The sequence below is a fragment of the Arvicola amphibius genome, chromosome 8 (assembly GCF_903992535.2).
Source record: "Arvicola amphibius chromosome 8, mArvAmp1.2, whole genome shotgun sequence".
Lineage (NCBI taxonomy): Eukaryota > Metazoa > Chordata > Mammalia > Rodentia > Cricetidae > Arvicola > Arvicola amphibius.
The window spans coordinates 68,698,629-68,721,911 of NC_052054.1; the positions used below are offsets into that span (position 1 = coordinate 68,698,629).

A 23,283-nucleotide genomic window follows, 5' to 3' on the forward strand; every position below is an offset into this window, starting at 1 on the left:
TCAAGAGGCAGGGGCAGGCAGATTTCTGAGTTCAAGGTCAGCCTGGTCTACAACAGATAGTTCCAGGACAGGCTCCAAAGCTACAGAGAAACCCTGTCATCAAAAACCAAAAACATAATAAGTAAATAAATTTATTAGGTACACTAGATCATGGGAAAACGTTATGAACATATATCATTTCATAAAGTAAGTGTAAATAAAATGTTCGTCACTATTTTATTTATACAGCTCATTCATTTAAAAAGAAGGTTTTAAAGTATTTTTACTATATTTTGGAGATCGGATTTCTCTGTGTAGCTTTAAAACCTGTCCTGGATTTCACCCTGGAGACCAGGTTGGCCTATAACTCATAGATGCTCCTGCATCTGCCTCTTAAATGCTGGCATAAAAGAGTTTGTCACCACCTCCAGTCTTAAAATAAGAACTTTTAAAATAAAAGTATATAATCTCTGCTCTTTCAATGAAAATAATGAATATGTTTCCTAAAGTTTAATGTTTTCCCTGGACATGGTAGTGGAGCTTTTAATTTTAGGACTCAAGAGACAGGGACAGACAGATCTGTGAATTTGCAGCCAATCTGTACTCCAAAGGGAACTACACAGAGTCAGGGATTCACACAGAAAAACCCATCTTCAGCAAGAAAAATGAATGAATGAATGAAAGAATGAATGAATGAATGAATGAAAGTGTAGGATGATATATGTCTTCATTGATTTGACTAAACACATTGATTTTGGGTAGAATTTCAAGAAAATCATTTTAAGAACATACCATTACTTCTGAAGTTCATATCAAACTGACTTCAAAATTCATTAAGAGAAATAGGACAAAATATTTAAAAGTCACATTTAGAGTGAGTAATTAAATATTCAGACTATTTTACAATATCTTATTTTAATATCTCTTATTTTTCTTTGAGTGTGTTTGGGAGCTTGCTTATTAATCTGAGGGCCAACAGAGGCCAGAGTGATGACAGCTCCTAGAGATGGATTGGTAGACACTTGTGAGTCACTAGTAGGAGCTAGGAAGGAATCACAAATCCAAAGAAGTGAGCAGTTTTACTCATACATTCTTCATTCAACTCAAAAAGAATATTTAAAACTAAATTACTAAAGCATAAACTATAAATCAAATAAAGATGGATTCCAGGCATTGTTAAAATTCCTAAATCAATTCAAAAATATCCAAAATACTTACAAACTGAGGCTCAACATCACCAGTAATTAAAGGAATACAATGAGAGAATGCAATTAAAGTTTCAGGAAGAGATCATCACATACTGTGTAAACACATATTAATTGAAAAAATTAACCAACATTAAAGTGGAGGAAAAGAATCCTTGTGCAGATGCTGCAGGAAAGTAAAACAGGAAAGTTGTGCAAATTAGTATTTTCATTCTTCACAAAATTGAAAGAAAATCATTACCAACCTCATTGGTACTGGCACTGAATCTTCCACATGTTGGATCTTCAACTCTTGTTATTCACCATGGCAAATGCTGCACAAGGATCAGAGGAGATTAGAAGAAACAATCCCACATGGAGAATGAACAGTGTTGAGTAAGAAGGATAAATGAGGAGACTGACATTCCCTGCCATTGCCCTGCTGAGTCTCAGCAGTTCTCCTGAAGAAACTCAGGAATACAGTCACTTCTTTGATAATGTTTGGGTAACACGGTGAACAGACAAAATGATTCTGAATGACATTGTTTAAAATGGATGTTCACATGAAAGCATGGGTTTATGTCTATATACACTCAACTTTAACAAAAATCAATGTTGAATTATTATAGAATTGAAATGCTAAAACTCTCTGAGGAAAATGTTAGTAATATAAGATGCAAAGAGAGGCAACAAGACTAAGAACAGAGGAAATATAATAAGATTTAAAGCATGTCATTACATGAATAAGCTTTGAACATTAACGTAAACTACCAGTGGAATGGAAATATTACCTAGAGAATGGGAGAAAATCATTGACTTCTGTACTTCACTCAGGAGCTCAAACACTAGAATGTTTAAAGAAAAATAAAGAAAAAAATTGTTCTTCACATATCTTCCAGTCAACAAAAATGGTTAATGAAATGGACACACACTTCTTTAAAGAAAAACCACACAGGGCCAGTAATGATTTTTTTAAAGTGTTTAACATATTTAGTTTTGGGGGAAATGAAAATTACAAATACTTTGAGACTCTACTTCTCCTCAGAATTATTCACATTAAGAGAAAAAACAACAGCAAATATTGATGAAGGTGTAGATAAAGTGATCCTCATTCTATACTTGTAGAAGAGTAAAGTACTATGTTCACTATAGAACTAAATACAAACATTTCTCAATAAAATTAAAGTACAATTACAATATACCACATCTCTGTAAGTTCTGGGCATACAACCAAACAAATTCTGTCCTACCACAGAAATGCTTGCACATCCATGTAATCTGTTGCATTCTTCATAATAGCAAGGAAATGATGTCCACCCTAGATGTTCATCTGCAGATAAAAGAACCAAGGTCTTAATACACAGTGGAATATTTCAACTGGAAAAATTGAAGTTTTCAGGAATTACACGGTCTTTCAAAATTAGCAAGGTAACATAGACTCAGAGGAAATATATTGCATGTTCTTTCTGAAAAAGAGACATTGATCACATTCTGCAAAGGTATTATATGTGTTGAGATAAGGTGGTTATGGGCTATGAAACAAGAAAGGAGATCCACAGATGAGGGTAATATAGGTATCAGGGAATCAAAGGGAGGGCAATAAGAAAACTGTGCTGTGAAAAGGATTGTAGCAGATATATGGGAGGGTGATAGGGAGTCAGGGGTGTGGAGGAGAAAATTGGAAGAGAAGAATCAAATAAATTACTTTGATGACACACAAGGTAGTCTTAGTAAAATTTTTATAAAGCTAAAGCAAATAAGCATTCTGGTTTCATAGTAAATTTTGCTATTTAATAATGACAGTAGTTACAGCCAATGCAATGTTACAATTTTACACTCAATACTTAAATATTCTATGGTCATTCTTATGATATTTCTCTTCTACAGAAGTTTTATAATATTGGAAGGACTGGGAATCAAACTCAGCATCTCCTAATAAAAGATGAGTACTCTAACACTGAGCCTCAGTCTTGTTTTTTTATATATGAATTTTAGATCAGTATATCAAGTTGTATGAGAGTACTGTAATACTTAGTTCTTTGTGGTAAAGAGGCAGAGTTGTCATTTTCTGCAAGAAATCATTTGAGGAAAGCAGTCTCGTTGTGTCCCTTCAGTGTTTCTCAAACAACATGGACTATATATACATGTGCTTCATAGAAAATATTTTATATTGCAATTATTTCCTTCCTAAAGGCAATGCATTTTCTAAGACAATTCTGATACTTCATTAATTATCATGTTAGTGTAAATATCTGTATAAAAGAAGTCCTCCTGACATACATGCCATGTGCACATAAAATGCTATTTTACATGAAACAAGAATTGTTATAACTTCTACTAATTTGATTTATTGCTATGAGCAAAAGAAAAAAAGAATAAAAATCAGGGTTTTGAAGAGATACCCCATTAGTCACTTTAATAGGAGAATCATTCAAAATCGCTGAAACATGCAATATTCCACAAAGTCCATCAAGAAATAAACACTTGAAGGCAACATGCTACAGCATTTATCATACAGTGTGAAAGGTGATACATACGACAAGGTTTTCTGGCTGAGGTCCTCTGCTGAGGGCTATGACCAGGTCTGCTGCTGTATGATTCTTTCTGGCTGTTGAACCTGCAGTTTTCATCTACAAATACAAGGAAACTGAAATGATGAGACCCAGAAAGATTGCAAAGCAGTTAGAGGTGCTTTTTGAGAAGCCCTATGATGAGAACACAGTAAAGTGGTGGAAGGAAAATTTCAGCACCTGAAGTATACCTTCTAACCTCCACACACATGTGCAGGCTAAGGTGCACATGCCATCCTCAACAACCACTGAATAATTAAAGTCCAAAAGACAATAAAATGATGGTTAGCAGGGTTACAAAGAGAAGGAGATGGATATTGATCTCAATGGCACAAAGTTTTGGGTTTGTGATACAAATATTCTGGAGATCAGCTGCAGAAAAATAGGATCATATTTTACATAGCTGAACTGCACACTTACAGAGGTTAATATGAGAAAGGTTTGTAGTTTACATTTGTTTCTCATTTACAAGATAGTAGCAACATTATAAATAACTGAGAACTTCTTTCAATGTTGTCTGGTAAAGAGCCACAGTGATGGAGAGTCAACTAAACACATTACGGCCTTGTTTCACAGGTATGGAATTTAGGGTGACAAGATGAGAAAATATTTTTGTATGTAAGGAAAGTTATAAGCATGTTAGATAGAGTATAATATGGTGGAGCTTTCATGTTATTACTTTGGTTTAGAATTCACTTATTCACAGCAACCCTGACATTGGGAATATATATGACAGCTTGTGAAACTCTAAATGGCAACAAGACAAGAAGAATAGAGACAGACAAACATACCTCTTCATATTTTCCAGATGGAGACATGCCTATCTATTCCTATGACAAGAGCACTATGTCTACATGTTCTTGCAGATAACAAGTGAACTGAAGCCACATAAACACCAATTTGGGGGTGTATTGAATGAAAATTAGAAACAGAATTGCTAAAATACCTGTCATATCTCAGGATAGCTAAAGTTTCAAGAAATAAACTTCTATTCTACACTTGTCCCTTATTTGTAATTTATTCAATTTCTAACTCTTATGTTCAAGCTTCCATAAAATTCAGTTTTCCCAGTTGAAAACCAGCCTATTATTCTATTATTGATAAAACAATTTTTAATTACTGTAGCAATATTCTTTATCACCCATTCCTATATAACAAATATTAAAGCAGAATAATATAATATAATATTTTCAAAAAATGTAAATAATTCTAATAAGGAGAAATAAGAGAATAAATTGCTTCAATATATAGCTATCTTGTATGATACATTGGGGATGTAGTTCATAGTTTTTATGGCCTTTGTGAGGCCTACGTGTCATTCTTAGTGAACTCATAAAAGAATAATGAAGAATCCAAATCAATCTTCCTTCTAAAAACTTGAAACTATAAAGAGACATACAGGAAGATATGATGATGATGATGATGATGGTGCATCCCTTTAATTCCAGCCCGTGGGGACAGAGGCAGGCATGTCTCTGTAATTGTAGGCGACCTCTTACTACAGAGTTAGTCTAGGACATCCAAATCTACATAGAAAAACCCTGTCTTGGAAAAACCAAAACCAAAACAAATCCTAAAACCTAGAAAGAGACATGCAAAAAGAGGTAGAGAAAGGGTGCAGGTGATAAGGATGGAGGCAGAGAGACAGAGAGGAAAGAGAGAGAGAGAGAGAGAAAGAGAGAGAGAGAGAGGCTGATAAGAAAAGATAGATGCATAAAAAGGAGAGGATAACAGTAATAAACAAGTCTTGGTAGCAGTATACTAAGGGAACAAGATTTACGTGGGTTAGAGAGAATTGGGACCATCTCCTTTTCCCTGAGGAGGAAAGAGCTTCAATTTCATTCAAAGGTCCATTGAACTTCCCACTTCTAAATCCAATACCAGCATTTTTTCTCTGACCCTCTATGTTCTTAAATCAATTTTGTTTGCTTATTCTCTTTCTCTTACTCTCTCTCTCCTTTCTTTCCTTCCTTCCTTAATTAGTTTTTCCTTCAATTTACCTAGCTATCTTCCTATCTTACTTTCTCTTTCCTACTTCTTACCTCGCCTCCTAATTGCATTCCATTCAGTAGAGCGGTTGAAAGAAATTCTTGATATAGCCATCTGTCCAACCTTTGGATCTGAGTTTTAACTCTGTTCTTTAGATACAAACTCAGGACATTGGATTTCTGTATTAAGCACCTTTGTCCACTGAAATATCTTCACATCTATTGAATCTTTATTAAAATTGAGGAATGTAGCTCATATGAGAGGACAGTGTGTTTCTCTTGGAAGAAACAAAGACCAGAAGCTCACAGAGGTTTTCCCTCACCTACTTCACTGTTTGGAAATTGATTTTCCGTTTTCCCCTTGAGGATCTCTCAGATGGAATTCACATCCTCACATTGAGGGACAAGGGTGTTCTGAGATGAACCATTCTCTGGCCCCTTTAAGGTTTTTGAAATGTGCTCCAAATTCTAGCAAGTAAATAAAGAGAAGGTAGAAATGACTAAAGATGGAAGCTGTGTACTATAGTATTATCCACAGATAGATACCTGATGTGGGAGGGTCTTCTGTTTTGTGTTGATTTCATTGGTTAATAAAGAAACTGCCTTGGCCATTTGATAGGCCAGCCCTTAGGCAGGCAGAGTAAACAGAACAGGATGCTGGGTAAAAGGCAGTGAGACAGATGCCTCAAGCAGACGCCATGCCTTTCCTCTCTGAGACAGATGCAGGTTAAGATCTCTCCGGGTAAACCACCCCTCATGGTGCTACACAGATTACTAAATATGGGTTAAAGCAAGATGTGAGAATTAGCCAATAAGAGGCTAAAACTAATGAGCCAGGCAGTGTTTAAAAGAATACAATTTGTGTGTAGCTATTTTGGGTGTAAAGCTAGCTGTGCGGGAGCTGGGTGGAAATGCCGCCTGCTGCTCCATCAACAGATACCAAAAGGGTAAATATTTACCATTAAATGATTCCACAGTGAGGGTAAGAAGAGGAGGAAGCTAGCTTACAGAATCGGGTAAAGGAGGTGAGAGAAAATGAATTCTATGAAGATGGAATTAATGGGCATAGACTGGTATACTTGGACTCACTGTTAGTTCCCTACTACAGTAAAATGGTACTAAACAGGTAAGGAGGTGTCCATGTAGAAATGCTTAAACAATGGCATTGGAGATATCCTGATATCTGCCTTATGCCTTTCCAGCAACTTTAAAATTACTATTTATGGAATCTATGCTGTGTGAAGTTCTTGTTGCCAGCAGAAGTTGATTATTCTAGAATATCACTACTTGTTTTGCTGTTTTCCACTGTTATAAAGGCTTCTTTACAAACAGGATTATTATTTTCTTTTGGAAACTATTGGCAGTGTTTGAATTTCTTTCATAATATGAATGTTTTCTTGTATGTGTATATGTAGTTGTTAATGTATTTGTAATTTGGATTGACTCACTAAACCACCATGGGCAACACAGTCTTTCATGTTCATATTTTCTCCAACACTGACTAGTGTATTGTTCAGAATTGAACCTGGGTGTCAACCACGCTTCTTCCTGGAATACACTGAGCCCTCCAAGGACTCATGGAGAAAGGCTACTCCCCACTCTTCCTAAATGCTTTTGTAAATTTGTTTGTGTAATTGTTCTTATTTTTACTCCAAAATAATATTAAGGGAAAATAATTTGAAAGTAAATCTTAGACTTTAAAGTAGATGGTATTAAAGACATACACTTGTTATGAAAATAACTGGTCTATTAAGAAAGATGTCAGAGAATAGTAATTATTAAGTAGGATGCTCAGAGTCTGATCACAATCAGAGGATAGTCAGAGCCATTCTGTACAAAACACACAATTGTATTACATTCCACACCAGTTGATTATTTTTCTTTTTATACCAATACACTGGAAACACAGAGTGAAGAAATAGATGGGGTGGGGCACACTGTTTCTCTGTCTAGTTTTTGAAGTATGACATTAAAAAGATTTTCCTATGTAAAACCTTCTCTGTGAAGGTTGCTCCCTGTCCGGTGGAGAGCCCCCATTCTCTATACTCTTTGCAAATATGATTTCTTACAAAGCCAGAGATTCCCCTTTAGAGTCCACATTTTTCAGGTTGTAAAATCCTATTCTGTTTCTTCTTGCCGACCCCTCATGTTTATTAAAAGACTTATGCTTCAAAGCCTAAGTAGACACATTCTCAATTCTTAAGATAGGTTAATAAATTAAATAATAATGTTACCTAGAGGAAATTTCCCAGTGTATTTAAAAACCTTTTTATGTTGCTACCTTTATTTCTTTACACACATAGCTGGTGGTTTGGTTAGACAGGGTTAGGGCATGGCTCATTATTAGCATTGTAATTTGGAACCATCTGCTTCAACCTCTTGAATTCTCAAACTTCAGAATGCTACAAGAATTTACTATAGGCTTTCATGTTGTGGTGACCCTGACCCAACTATAAAGTTATTTTTATTGCTTCTTCAAAATTGTAACTTTTCTACTTTTATGCACAGGAACATACATAAATGATATGCAGGAGATCTGATATGCCTACACTTATTAAAGAGTCATGCAAACCCTAAAGGTGTTGAAAAACACAGATTTAACATTTTCTGTAAACAAAATATGTTGTATCTATTTTCTTCTGTAGTGTCTTCAATGCCAAATATCCTCTCTTCCATTTCTAGTTTTCAGTTGACCATGCTGGCATCTGTGATTCCTCTTTGCTTACCTATACTTTCCATTTCCTGAATTCCCCTAGTTTGCATTATTTTAATTACTTCTCTTTCTTGAACAGCATTATTGGTTTCCTTCAAACATTTGTTTCTTCTTGGATTTACTGACATTCTTTAACTGATTTGTTGATCTCCTCTGATTTTTTTATTGTCAATTCCTGGTGAGGAAGGACACAGTTCAGTCTGATTTGTGGCAATTCAACAGTCCCATCAAAGCCTACAGACTCAAGAAGACCAAGGTAAGAAAGACACTTTTATGGATGATTGAACGGCATAAACATTTCTAATCTCTAATGCAGTGCTTGATGTTTCCCTGGAAGGAGAATACATCCTATTCAAGCATTCTAAGTCAATGTGAAGATAGCTACAATGATAACACATTGAAAGGGATATGAAGACAGGCATTTTTGTCCCATGATTATTGATGCTTTGTTCTTAAATATGGCTCTACCAAACCTGTTAAAATTCCCTGATTTCCAGAAACTTTTGAATCTCAAATGCTGCAATCAGAAAACAATCTCACACCACAGGTAGAGGAATGAGACAGAGGGGAGGAAGGATCCAGTAGCTGTCTGGTACACAACTTACAAAACCCCGAGGTTTAAGCAGGCTCATCTCTCCAAGAAGAGAGAGAGCATGTATTTTATTTTGGAAAAAAAAATCATGTTTGATACACACAATGTGAATACTGTAGTGTATGGAGGGATTACAGAATGTGTCTCTAGGATAAGGCAGTCTTTATTCTTTCTTTTTCTTTCCTTTTCTGTGTTGGTTTGGCAAATGGATAACTTGTAGGTTAGTCTGCTCACGTACTCACAAATAGTTGAGAATCACATTGCATGTCGATGCTGGGTTTTTTTTTTTTTTTAGCTGTATTGTATTTATATTTGGTTTGTTTCTGTTATTTTAGATTTTGTTTGTATGGGAGTGTGCATGCGTGTGTGGGGGTGTGTGTGGGTCTGTGTGGGTGTGTGTTTTGGTTGGTTGGTGAGAAACTGTCTCCTGATGTTCCCCAGGCTCTATTGAAACTCCTATGTAGATCTGGTTGACCTGAAAATCAAAGACACTTGCTCTGACTCCTCAGTCCTGGGATTAAAGGCATGTTCCTTTAATTAAGAGGACAAAATTCAGCCTAACAATTAAAATGCTAGGAGAAGGCTAGTTGACTTTCATCCCAGCACATGTATTTAATCCCAACAACCACCTTTAATCCCAGGACAGATCTGACCATTGAAAATGGATCTCTGTAAATCTGGATCAAGCTTGGACTACATAACAAGTTCTAGCACTGCCAGGATATAATAGAGAAATATTTTTTGTGAGACACGATTTCTCTGTAGCTTTGAAGTTCATCCTAGAACCAGCTCTTGTAGATCAGGCTAGCCTCAAACTCACAAAGATCTGCCTGCCTCTGCCTCCCAAGTGCTGGGATTAAGGGCATGTGCCACCACGGCCCGGCATAGAGAAATATTCTCAAAGATAACAGACAAACACACAAAAGGGATCCTTGAAATGGCTGAAATAGTAAGGCAGCCCTAGAACCCAAGCAATGGATAAGAAGAAGCCACAGGTCATTCTCAGCCATTTATTCTCTTTCTTTGTGCACCAGGCTAGAAGACTCCCTTTTCAAAATCAATCAAGCATCAAACATTGAAAAAGAGTCGATAAAACCTCCTAATTTCTGTCGAAACCATTTTACTTGCACCTGTATCAAAACCGACATATCATGCTGTCAAACATGCCTGTCATGTATTCCCAAGATAAGATACAAGCTTCTCTTCCTCACAACACAGGTGATCTTGGTTCAGACTAGTTTTTTCTGTGCTTTGCTTCAAATGCCCCTAACCTCTGTGTAATTGCCCTACCAAGGGTAAGACCTTGTTCCATGCAGGACTTTGGATTCAATACTCTCCAGAAAACAGGAACTTTCAACAACTTCAGAACTAGCCACATATGTGAAAAAAACAGAGTTAGAATTCATGAAGGTAGGGACATGCCAGCTCCAAGCCGCTCTGCTACAAAACTCAATGCATGGATCTAATTCGCAGAGCCACTGGCTGGTCCCTCTCCATCCATGGTACTTGCTGCTGACAGAAAGAAGTGGGGTCTATTTCTTCATGGTCTGAGTGAAGTCTTTAGACTCACAACATAACAGACTCATCATATTAGTCAGTGTTTTTCTTTCAACACTGGAGTATATATTACTGGACTATGCATATTCCAGGGTGTGGGCTTCATGAAGACTGCCCATGAAACTTCCTGAGCCTAACTCGAGTTTGGAGACTGTCTGTGGCTATAACTTCCACACAGGAAGTGACTGAGCACATCCCAGTCTAGGCTTGCCTCTGCCCAGCCAATGCTAACGTGAAAAATATTATTGGCCCTTGCTCCACCTCAGCACATCCCAGGCATACCAACCCCTATAAAAGTTCCTGCCTAATACAATTCAATGAGATTTAGCTTCAGCAGACTCCCGACTCAGTGAGTTCTTTCTCCCCAGTGGCCAGGGGGTAGGTCTGAGTTGACACTCACCATCTCCCTAAGCCCTAGGTAGAGTCCTGAATGTCCGGCTCTGCCTCTTCCCTTTCTGCCGGAGAACTCTGCACTAGGGTACTGGAGTGCCCAAGTTGAGACCAATTTCTCCTTTGCACAAAATAAGAAATATCTTAGAAAATGTTATTATAAAAGTATGTTAGTAACACAATTCCTTCAGAGAAAGACAGAGGCCAGAGGTATATTTTCTTGAAGAAATGAATGAACACAAAGAATATAATTGCACATGATCTATAGTATTTTGATGAAACTTCTAGAAAATTGATATCAAAGAATGTGCCATGTATGAGCTGGATCTATGGAGAAAGTAAGATGAGTAAATGAAGAAATGGGCCACAGGGCTGTGGAGATTGGTTTAGTTACTTTTTATTTCAAAGTATATATCAATAGTACATAGTATGCTATTGCATTGTGATACTTTCATCCAAGTGTATTACACGCTCTTTTATTATTGATCCCTTATTTTCTCATCTGTTTCAACAAATAAGTTGGAGCAGAAAACACCGATTGTTCCATGACATACCATGGAATTTGATCACATATTTGAGACTTCATGTCTCTGGGAATCAACATTTTCTTACAGAATGTAGGACTAAGAACTGCTTCTTTATCTCAGACTGTGAAAGCAGCACAGATTTTCTGAGTTGGTACATGTTTCAAAGAAGTTCTCATGGGATATGCCTTCAAGAAATTTACAAGTGATTCCTTTCAAATGTTCTTGTGATTACATGCACTTGTGGAAGAAAATTATGGTCAGATTAACACAAGTTTGGCTTCTGACTCCTGAAGGAAGATCAGGTTCTGAATGAGGCACATTGTCACCACCTGTATCTATTTACAAGCATAGCTGGTGGTTTGGTTACATAGGGTTAGGGCATGGCTCATTATTAGCAGGGTACTTTGAAAACATTTCCTTACACTCTTGAGTAGTGATTCTCAACCTTCAGAATGCTACGGGCACTTACTATGGTCTTTGATGTTGTAGTAACCTAACTGTAAAATTATTTTTATTGCTTCTTCAGAATTGTCATTTTTCTACTTTTCAAAATAGCAAAATAAATACCTGATGCATTGTATCTGATACACTGACACTTATTGAGGAGTCATTCAAATAAACACAAAAGGAACTGAGAAACACAGATGTAACATTTTTTGCAAACAAAATATGTATTATCTATTGTTTACAATGCATAAAAACCTCTTCCATCTCTTGCTTTCTGCTGGCAATGCTTTACTCTGTAGTTGAGATTTCCCTACCTATAATTTCCATTTCCTAAATCCCCTTAGATTGGTCTTATTTTTATTGCATCTAATTCTTCAACAGTCTTACTGGTTTACTTCAAATGTCAGTTTTTTTTTTCTTAGAAATCTTAACATCCTTTAACTGATTTGTTGATTGCCTCTGATTTTTGATGGTCTCTTACTGGTAAGAAAGGACAAAGATCAGTCTGATTTGTGGCAATTCCTCTGATGGCGGTGATACGTGGATGATTGGCGGAAACTGCGCTGACACTTGGAACAAGTATAGGGCTTCTCTCCTGTGTGTATCCGCTTGTGAGCTTCCAGGTTGGTTTTATGGGTGAATGACCTTTCACATGTAGGACATATGAAAGTCTTCTTTTCTTGGTGTTTGGTCTCATGGACTCTCAGGTCTGAGACAGTGTAGAAGCCTTTATGACATGTTGAACATACAAATGACCTCGTCTTCTTTTGTACTTTCTTATGAACAGAAAGCTTAGAGTTTGTGTCTCTGTGGAGTCTCTCATCGTGACCATCACATGTGTAGTTTGCTGCATGATTCTGGAAGTCTTCAGTCTGCGCTGGTCTGGAGGAAATTCCTGGTTGTACTTCCACCATGGGAATATCTCTAGAAGAAGCTGCACTCTGAGATTCTTCCTGGTACCTGGCAGTGTCGTGACGTGTTCTGAGATCCAGAGGGATATCCTTAGAAACAGCTCCTGGTTGTACCTCCACCATGGGGACATCTCCAGAAGAAGGTGCACTCTGAGCCTCTTCCTGGTACCTGGCAGCATCCTGCCATGTTCTGAGATCCAGAGAGATTTCATCAGAAACAGCTCCCTCACTGCGAACATGAGACTTATCTGTTTGGATAATCAAAAGAGAATCCATCTCATTTACAGGACTAGTAACACAACTATTTTCTTCACTAGAGTTCCAGGAATAATCTTGGGCATCTTTACTGTCTTCATGTCCTTTAAAAATAAGACAGTCTGTGAAACTGTGCCTAAGAAGTGATCCCCACACAACAGCCCTTTTCTCTATCTCACCCTGACACTCACCTGTTGCCAATAATCTGTCCTGGGATATGGGCAAGGGTGTCCTTTCATTCCCTAGAGTTGACGCTGTTGCCAATTGTTGTTCTTTAAAATGCTCGATGACTTCTTTTAATGTCATGTTCTCAGAAAAGAGTGCTTCCTGCCCATGCATGGAGACATGAACCTGCAAACAAAGCCAGATGACCACTGCCAATGAATCTGGATGACAGAACACCTGCCCTCCACCTGATGGCATTGCATCACTGGAGGACAGGTTAGCTCATTTCTCTAACTTTCATTTGTAATGTTCTTTTTCTGGCTTTCATAGTTTTGGACCCTCAGGTCCCTATTTGCAAGTGTTGTGTCACCGTTGCCAGGGAAACGGTAACGTTAGATTTCTGTAATGCCTGCCTACAACATTATCTTCATCTGGCCAATGCACTGAATGAGGAAAGATGAGGATGGTTTAAAATGAAAACTAGGAACTTTCCCCTTCAAGAATGGCTTCTCATTGTTCCAAGGATTTTCCCTCTTCCCACCGAAGCTATGGAAACTATAACAAAATTGCTGCTTTAACGAAAAGCCCCAAGGTGGGATATGACTAATAAGGAGGAGATTTATAGAATCACCCTTAGAAAAGTATGTATGGGGTGTTTGAAGAATTTCACCACCTTGGTCATTTCTGTCAATGACTGAGAATTATGTAAACCCAGAAATTTTAAAAATCAAATACAATTACATCTAGCTTAAGATTTTTCATTTTCAAAATTGGCATTGCCATACCATTATTCATTAAGTCATTTCTCATTTGGGTTCCGTGTTGAATATGCTTTTGAGAGCACAAGGTACTATCCTGCCTCTTCTGTTTAGAAACAGGACGTAAGCCGGGTGGTGGGCGGTGGTGGCGCACGCCTTTAATCCCAGCACTCGGGAGGCAGAGGCAGGCGGATCTCTGTGAGTTCGAGACCAGCCTGGTCTACAAGAGCTAGTTCCAGGACAGGCTCCAAAGCCACAGAGAAACCCTGTCTCGAAAAACCAAAAAAAAAAAAGAAAAAAAAAAAGAAACAGGATGTAAATGGCACGGTCTAGACAATTTAGAAAACCATTAAAGCAATTATGTCCCTGACTCTGCCCCCCACGTCCTTGGATCACAGGATAGCTCAGAGATTCAGAGTGTTAAATGTGTGCCAAATTTCTGAGATGAAATTATTTTGGTAATGCTCATAATTGAGAGACTCTAACTTCTGCCATTTTACAACTGGACCTAATTTCAGTTTGTTAAAAACAAATGGAAAATCTTCAACAACTCCCCTGACAGCAAGAACAAGGGGAGAGCACATCAGAAGTCTGCACAAGACCACAAAACCTCTCAATGCAATGACCAAAAAAGGACAGTTCTGTAACCCTACTTGGATTTGCCCAACATTACTCTAATGTGTTAATGGAGTGGGGGGAATGAGAAGCTCAGCAAATCAAATATGTTCCTATGCTAATTATTACTACAGAACAAAAATACCTTTTGTTTTTACTTATTACTTGAATGTGAGGTCTTCTTCACCAATTCTCAAGTCCTTATGATAAAAACAATATAACCACCTTGCTAAAGGAGCCATCTTTAAAAAACAGATTATCTCTTCTAAACCCTTAAAGGCTTTGCTCTAATATCATCTCTTAGTCTCTTGCCACTTTTAAATAGATTAAGTATAAATGTGTCCATTGTACACGTGAATTTAAAGGAAGTAGGAAGTCTCCATTGTAAATATGTTGATAGAGGGCATTACAAACTGATAAAAAAAAAAAAAACAAAAAAAAAAACAAAAAAAACAACAAAAAAAAACAACTATAAAGTCTTCCTACTTCCCCCAAATGTAGAGAACTGACTTTATTCCTGAGATAATCAACTCTCAGTCACACTACTCACCATGACAGGAGGCTTCAAGCACTCATCAGTCAGTACCCCCATGAGTTTCCCCAGGTTTCTTCCACTTGATTCCCACAACTCTTTTACGGCAAACTTGTCCTTGGAAGGCCCGATTTTGAGAAACTGCTCCAAGACCAGCTGAGAAATCATCTGCTCCTTGGTCTGTTGGTCTGGCTTCAACCATGAGTTGAACAACTGCCAGAGTGTTTGTAACTCCTGCTTTGCACAGGAGCCATTATCATTTGGGGAAAAGTTGAGGCACACACTGGCAGAGTTAGAGTATTTGAGGTGTGAAGCCATTCTGCTGGGGATACTCAGAATTATTCAAATATAGCAACCAGTATTTTTCTTGTGACTTGAACATCTGTTTAAAGAAATTGTGGATTAGTTAAAGCAATGCATTAAAGAGTAAGACAGTATTAATGTCGCAGATCTACTAAGAAATTTTCAAAGTAAATACTTCTTCAGAATTCTACACACTTCTTCAATTTTTAAATTTTATTTTGGTTTTTCGTGATGGGGTTTCTCTGTAGCTTTGGAGCCTGTCCTGGAACTTGCTCTTTTAGACCAGGATGTCTTTGAACTCACAGAGATCTGCCTGCCTTAGCCTCCGGAGTGCTGAGATTAAAGGCTTGGGCCAACAGTGCCCAGCCACAAATTCTTCTAGAGACCAGAACAGAGAAAAAAACTGCGAGTATAATATTACTTTTCCCGACAGAAAGAAAAATCCTGGTTTGAAAATGGGAAGACCTTAAATGAGAAAACAGCAAACTGCATGGTAGCCAAGGGTCATCTGCTCACCCCTTTGTAAAAGGTCAATTTATTTTTGTAGTGTCTCAAATTTTATGTTTTACCTGTGTCTCCCCTTACAAGTGCCACAGAGCAACACTTCATAAGAAAAATATTAAAAGTGAATGACCAGCCACCCTCAATTTGCACAGTAGCAAGGACATGTCCATAAAACAAGAGACCACATACCTCACCTTCAGAATTTTAAGGGCAAACCCTTGAGCAGAAAGGTTTTTCAAAAGTCCACACAACAACTTAGAGACCTCCCCACGATTGTAAATCAGCATCTCCCAGACCCCAAATTAACAAACCTACACATACCCAAGCCACAAAGAAGGAAAATGTTTCCGTTCACCAAAGTGGTCTCTTTCCAGGGCAGATCAGGGCTGATTCCCGCGAGCACTAGGTGCTGATGCGTCTCCAGGCCTGTGCTCTGCTTCAACTGAGCTTCTGCTCAAGCTGATGTCCTTTTATAGTGCCTGACTTCAATGATTCAATCTGTTATGCTAATTAGTTAGAAAATACTTTGTTTTGGATCATACCTGCGGTATCTGGGCGTGGCAGCCATGACCTTTTACCTAATAACCAGTATGGTGAGCAGGAAGGTCTCTACTTCTAGCACAGCCATGTAGCCTACAACAACCAAGTTCAGCATAGCCGAGGTGAACAGCATTCACATAACAGGAAATAAACAACTATACTAACATATCAGAGAAAAGACATTTTGCCTTCTGATTGAATTACAAATGGACTCCTCTTTCAGCCCTAGCTCAGAATCTCTATGCAGATCTCGGGGATCCAGTGGAAGGAGAATGCATCCAAAGTTAGGATAGTCAGTCACTGCAGTGAAAGGGGACATCTCCACACTGAAAGGAATATCAAGTCTGTCATTTATCTATGACTTCTGATGAACATGCTTTAATTGATTAAAGCCCAGAATATAAAAAAGCAGTCATAATTATCAATAAGCTCACACACACTGACTCTGGGGATTAAAGTGAGGGGATTAAAGGCTTGTGCCTTTGTGAATGACATTCTCCAAGCATGGTGATTGTTCGGTTCAGTTGTGTCCCCTGAATATCACATGTTGAAGATTTATCAACAGAGACTGTGCTCTGTTATCAAAGTGTGCTTATTTCCAACACTAAACACAGAACCGTAAATGCCATCATCCCAAAGAAGCTGGAAGTACAGGGACTAAAATTACTAAAATCTGAGGTACTCTAAAACACATCCGTTCCCTAGGATAAGAAAAAATTTCAAATAATAGTGAAGGTGTAAGACTTTAAGACAGTTCTGCCTTTTTCACAATGGGTTTGCCGTCAGAACGCAGGTGTTGTGAAAACCACTGCTAATTCAAAGCCAAAACGGGAAAGGAAAAGACTCGTATCAACATCATCGTCATTGGACACGTCGATTCCGGCAAGTCCACTACAACTGGCCACCTGATCTACAAGTGTGGTGGAATCGACAAACGAACCATCTAGAAGTTTGAGAAGGAGGCTGCCGAGATGGGAAAAGGCTCCTTCAAGATGCCTGGGTCTTGGACAAACTGAAAGCTGAGCGTGAGCGTGGTATCACTTATTGGCATCTCCCTGTGGAAGTTTGAGACCAGAAAGTACTATGTGATTATCATTGATGCCCCAGGACACAGAGACTTCATCAAAAACATGATTGCAGGCACATCACAGGCTGACTGTGCTGTCCTGATTGTTGCTGCTGGTGGTGTTGGTGAATCTGAAGCTAGTATTTCCAAGAATGGGCAGACTCGTGAGCATGCACTTCTGGCTTACACCATGGGTGTGAAACAGCTAATTGTTGGTGTCAACAAAATGGATTCCACCGAGCCACCCTACAGCCAGAAGAGATACGAGGAAATTGTTAAGCAAGTCAGCACCTACATTAAGAAGATTGGCTTCAAACCTGACACAGTAGCATTTGTGCCAATTTCTGGTTGGAATGGTGACAACATGCTGGAGCCAAGTGCTAATATGCCTTGGTTCAAGGGATGGAAAGTCACTCGCAAAGATGGTAGTTCCAGTGGGACCACCCTGCTGGAAGCTTCGGATTGTATCCTGCCACCAACTCGTCCAACTGACAAGCCTCTGCAACTGCCCCTCCAGGACGGCTATAAAATTGTTGGTATTGGGATTGTCCCTGTGGGCCGAGTGGAGACCGGTGTTTTCAAACCTGACATGGTGGTGACCTTTGCTCCAGTCAATGTGACAACAGAAGTAAAGTCTGTTGAAATGCACCATGAAGCTTTGAGTTAAGCTCTTCCTGGGGACAACGTGGGCTTCAATGTGAAGAATGTTGTCTGTCAAAGATGTTAGAGGTGGCAACATTGCTGGTGACAGCAAAAATGACCCACCAATGGAAGCTGCTGGCTTCACTGCTGAGGTGATTATCCTGCACCACCCAGGCCAAATTAGTGCTGGCTATGCTCCTGTACTAGATTGTCACACAGCTCACATAGCATGCAAGTTTGCTGAGCTTAAAGAAAGGATTGATCGTCATTCTGGCAAGAAGCTGGAAGACGGCCCCAAATTCTTGAAATCCAGTGATGCAGCCATTTTTTATATGGTTCCTGGCAAGCCCATGTGTGTTGAGGGCTTCTCTGACTATCCTCCACTGGGTCGTTTTGCTGTTCATGACATGAGACAGACAGTTGCTGTGGGTGTCATCAAACATGTGGACAAGAAGGCTGCTGGAGCTGGCAAGGTCACCAAGTCTGCCCAGAAAGCTCAGAAGGCTAAATGAATATTATCCCTAACACCTGCCACCCCAGTCTTAATCAGTGGTGGAAGAACGGTCTCAGAACTGTTTGTCTCAATTGGCCATTTAAGTTTAATAGTAAAAGACTGGTTAATGATAACAATGCATCATAAAACCTTCAGAAGGAAAGGAGAATGTTTTGTGAACCATTTTTTTGTGTGTGCGTGGCAGTTTTAAGTTATTAGTTTTCAAAATCAGTACTTTTTAATGGAAACAACTTGACCAAAATTCTGTCACAGAATTTTGAGACCAATTAAAACAAGTTTAATGAGAAAAAAAAGACAATTCTGAAGCCATTTCTGACAATTCTGAACCCTCTCAGCCTCTGTGCCATAGTGCTTCCCCTCCTCCCCTGGGAAGCAACACATGCCAGTACTCAGTTCCTGAACCATTACCCATATACATATGTTTTGATTCAGTCCCCTGAGAAATGGGGTCAAAATGACCTCTTACCTCATCTGATCTGGCAACAGCTCTCTAGGCAATAGCCCTTTCGAATAAGCCAATCACAACCCCCCTTGCTTCTATGGCCTTCTCCTTTAAAAGTAGCCTGTACCAGCTATTCGAGTTCTCTCGGCTTCCCGAATGCTGAGGGACCATGTCATGAAAGAATTAACAAAACACTCATGCTTTTGCATCGGCTGTGGTGTATGAGGTGGTCTCTGGGAGCAACTCTTCCTTGGTGTTTGGACGCTAGAGTCCAACAAAGGAATTCCTATAGCATGGGTAAAAAAAAATATCAGGGGATTTACTTTGGATTCAGCCTGAACACCAGAAAAACAGCCAAGTTAATAAGACATCTTACCTCTACCAAGGCTGGGATACAATACATTAAGCATAATGAAGCAGTTTTTCCTTTCATTCTTTCTTTTCTCTAGGGCTGGGATTAAAGACATATGACTCCCTAGTACTGGGATTGAAGATTTAGGCCATCAGCACCAGGATTTGTTTCTGCATCGATCTTCTGTAGCCCAGAATGGCCTGGAACTCAAGATCAATCTGCTTCTCTCCCAGGTCCTGGGATTAAAGGTGTGTATTACCATTACCCCACCTCTTTAGATTAGCATTGGGTCCTCAGGTGAGATTTATTTATCCAAAAACAAATAATATACCAATGAAAAATTCAAATGCTGAAATCATTTATCAATGATTTATTTCATTTATCAATGAAGATAAAACATATAAAAATATTGTTTTGTGGTCTGGGTTACCTCACTCAGAATAGTGTTTTCTATTTTCATCCATTTGCCTGCAAAATTCAAGATGTCATTGTTTTTTACCACTGAGTAGTATTCTAACATGTATATATTCCACAGTTTCTTCATCCATTCTTCCACTGAAGGACATCTAGGTTGTTTCCAGGATCTGGCTATTACAAATAATGCTGCTATGAACATAGTTGAGCAGATGCTTTTGTGGTATGATTGGGCATCTCTTGGGTAAATTTCCAAGAGTGGAATTACTGGGTCCTGGGGTAGGTTGATCCCAAATTTCCTGAGAAACCGCCAAACTGCTTTCCAAAGTGGTTGCACAAGTGTGCATCCCCACCAGCAATGGATGAGTGTACCCCTTACCCCACAACCTCTCCAGCAAAGGTTATCATTGGTGTTTTGGATTTTAGCCAGTCTGACAGGTGTAAGATGGTATCTCAAAGTTGTTTTGATTTGCATTTCCCTGATAGCTAAGGAGTTTGAGCATGACCTTAAGTGTCTTTTGGCCATTTGAACTTCTTCTGTTGAGAATTCTCTGTTCAGTTCAGAGCCCCATTTTTTAAATGGGTTAATTAGCATTTTAAAGTCTAGCTTCTTGAGTTCCTGTCAATAAACCTCCTGTGATTGCAGCAAGGACGGTCTCTCGTGAGTTCCTGGGGTGGGGGTGGGGGTCGTGTTATCCCGAGACTTGAGTGAGAGTCTCCCTACTCCGGGGGTCTTTCAATATCTTCCCATAAATGTTATTCAGATTCTCCTGAATCCCACAAAAGATTACACACACACACACACACACACACACACACTTATCTAATAAAGTACAAAGACAGTAAATCATTCTATTCTCCAACTTGAACTCTTTCTCAGAATTTCAAGCTTCATTCCAGGAAGCACTAGGAAGTGGTGCATGCTTCAAGGTAGCTGAGGACAGCCAAGGTCATCTATTCACATCATCACACAAATGATGCCTACCTAACCAGAGCAACAAAAACAAGCAAGGAAACACAATAAGGGAAAGCCAGTTTTCCTACTGACTGAATCATAGATGGAATCCTAACTCAGCCCTGTTGTTCTTTAAAAAATGCTTTAAAGTCCCAGGTGGCAGCTGTAGGCAGGCAGAAATGCTGTAGGTCCCAAATGGTGGTAGCCGGCCATGTGGCAGCAGACAGCAGGCCCTGCGAGCAGCCAGTCCCAAACAGAGACGGCTGCTGGTCCCCAAGCAGTGGCTGGTCCCAGGCAGGGAGACACATGGCGGGCAGGCAGAAGACAGAGACATGGATAGACATGGACTTGCAGAGTGAGGTTGAATATTTATTCAGGGAGTTATGAAGGGGGAAGGGAGAAAGTGGGAGAGGGAGAGGGAGAAAGAAACAGGGGGAAGCTGATGAGTGGGGAGAGAGGCAGAAGTGAAGCTGCCTCTGGGAGAGGAAGATGGGAAAGAGAGCGAGCTCAGGCCAGAAGCTGAAGATCAGCCTGCCTCAGCGGATGGGGAGGGAGTGGGCATGGCTTGTCTCTTAAAGGGACCAGGGACCAAAATCATAACATTCCCAGGTATTCCTTATAATAAAAAGCAGGAGATTAGACACCACAGTTTGAAGGAATTGGGGTGGCAAATTCTCAAAACTGCTTCCTGCTGATTTGTGGGCATCATCTTGAGGGGGGGTGGACCTGAGAGAAGGCTGGGTGCTGGCCACATCCTGGCATAGCTGGTCTCTTTGCTTTTGACTGGTGTTTGTGACATGGAAATGTCTGGTGTCTCTTATCCTGTTTAAGGTATTGGCAGAACAAAGAACAAAGTTAAATTAAGGAAAAAAAATTTTTGGCCCAGGGAATTGAGGGGGTATCTGACCTGTTTAAGATGGATTCCTTAATTTGGCTCCCTGGAACTCACAAGAACTCCTTGGGTTTGTGAAAACAGAAGTTTTAGACATATAATGACTGTGGCATATTTTTGTATAATGAAAAGTATTTTTAAGACTATGAAAGGCAGCATAAGAGAGAAATTTGATTTGCAATTTATTTGGTGAGGTAACCTGGCAAAACCTCTCAGCTATCAAACTATCAGAGATCTTTGAGAAGGATAAGATTTTACTTGAGTTACTGATTAAAAAATGACAGAGAACTTACTTGGTGGGAACCCAGAGCTACTCTTTTTGGGTCCTTCATGGTTGCTGAAGGTTGCACTTGACCTTTGTTGGTTAGCGCAGGCCGGCCAGGCCCCAGAAGACCCTGTGGGCTAAGAAATCTGTAGGAGACAGGCCTACCTTGACCTGAGCAGCTAGGCCATCAATTCCAGTGATCTGGTCCACATCTAGAGGTCTTTAGTTTAGACAAAAGGCAGTTTTTCCCAATGGTCAGCACTCGGCAGTCGCTGCGAACTGCAGAAGGACGTTGTTCTGCGCCCGTCTGTCTTCTGTCTTCTTTGGAGGGAGCAGAGAGCTGCTGCTAGGAGCCAAGCTGTCTCTTTTTGTTGTGAAAAGGTTTTAATAATTAAATATTTAAATATCACATCCCCAGATCTCTGAGCAGTTGAGGCTGGATTAAATATAGCTGCAGAACAGAATCTGTCTGGAAGGTTGGGTCTGAGCTTGACTGTACTGGCTCTTAATAGGTAAGATTTATACTCATAAAAAAAGGCAGAAAGAAGAAACTGCTTGTAATAGAAGGTTAATGGCAGAACTGACAATAGTGGAGAACAGCTTAATATTAAATAAGATACTTAAAAGTACATACCAGTTTAAAATATGAGACTTATGATTTTGTAATCTGAAATGAGATGTAATGAACAATTATTATATACAGAAAGAGTGAACAGGAATTGGGCAATGTGGACGCCTTTGATGGGCCCTATCAAAGACATGCCATTACACAAAACATATGTAACAGGGTTAACATGAGAAGTTTAGTAAAGACCGGGTAAAGAGGTAGGGTATGCAGAAGTAAAAGTGGGAGAGCTTGGTCACCTGACCTGGCTCTCAGCCAAGATGGTGACAGCCACATGTTGTCTTAATGAGAGGGACCTAAAGGTGTGATCTGCTCTGTTGCTGAGCCGCTATGCCATAACACAAGCTGCAGAGGGGGACAAAAGGCTAGAACCGAAAAAACTCCACCATGCCACTACTGGAATTGAAAAGGCCGGCTGGAATTTCAAAGAGCCAGGGAGCCGGTTGCTATCCAGAGCCAAAATTGTAAAAACCCGCAAAACAGCGTGAACACCCAAGACCACATGGAAGAGCATCCTCTGTCCATGGGTGGGGTGATGTGGCCTAGCTGGATCTGGTCGGATGACCCAGAAGTCAGGGAGGCTGGG

The 23,283-nt window shown here is 39.4% G+C and overlaps 1 protein-coding gene and 1 pseudogene across 1 annotated transcript; one reads left to right on the plus strand and one right to left on the minus strand.

Moving 5' to 3' along the window:
• Positions 1–12,447: 12,447 nt before the first annotated feature.
• Positions 12,448–15,501, minus strand: LOC119821803 (zinc finger and SCAN domain containing protein 4D-like). The gene is made up of 3 exons (XM_038340919.1): positions 15,202–15,501; positions 13,305–13,464; positions 12,448–13,217 (listed from the first exon to the last, which is right to left on the minus strand). The coding sequence occupies exons 1-3, from the start codon at positions 15,499–15,501 to the stop codon at positions 12,448–12,450; spliced, it is 1,230 nt and encodes a 409-aa protein (XP_038196847.1).
• A 1,799-nt stretch (positions 15,502–17,300) lies between these two features.
• LOC119821804 lies at positions 17,301–18,905 on the plus strand (annotated as a pseudogene).
• The last annotated feature ends 4,378 nt before the right edge of the window (positions 18,906–23,283 follow it).

Excerpts from the sequence above, each read along its gene's own strand:
- LOC119821803 (XM_038340919.1), bottom strand. The coding sequence starts at position 15,501 with ATGGCTTCACACCTCAAATACTCTAACTCTGCCAGTGTGTGCCTCAAC. Across the intron at positions 13,465-15,201 it reads GCTTGAAGCCTCCTGTCATG|GTTCATGTCTCCATGCATGG; the intron begins GTGAGTAGTGTG and ends CTTTGTTTGCAG. Across the intron at positions 13,218-13,304 it reads GGACAGATTATTGGCAACAG|GACATGAAGACAGTAAAGAT; the intron begins GTGAGTGTCAGG and ends TTATTTTTAAAG.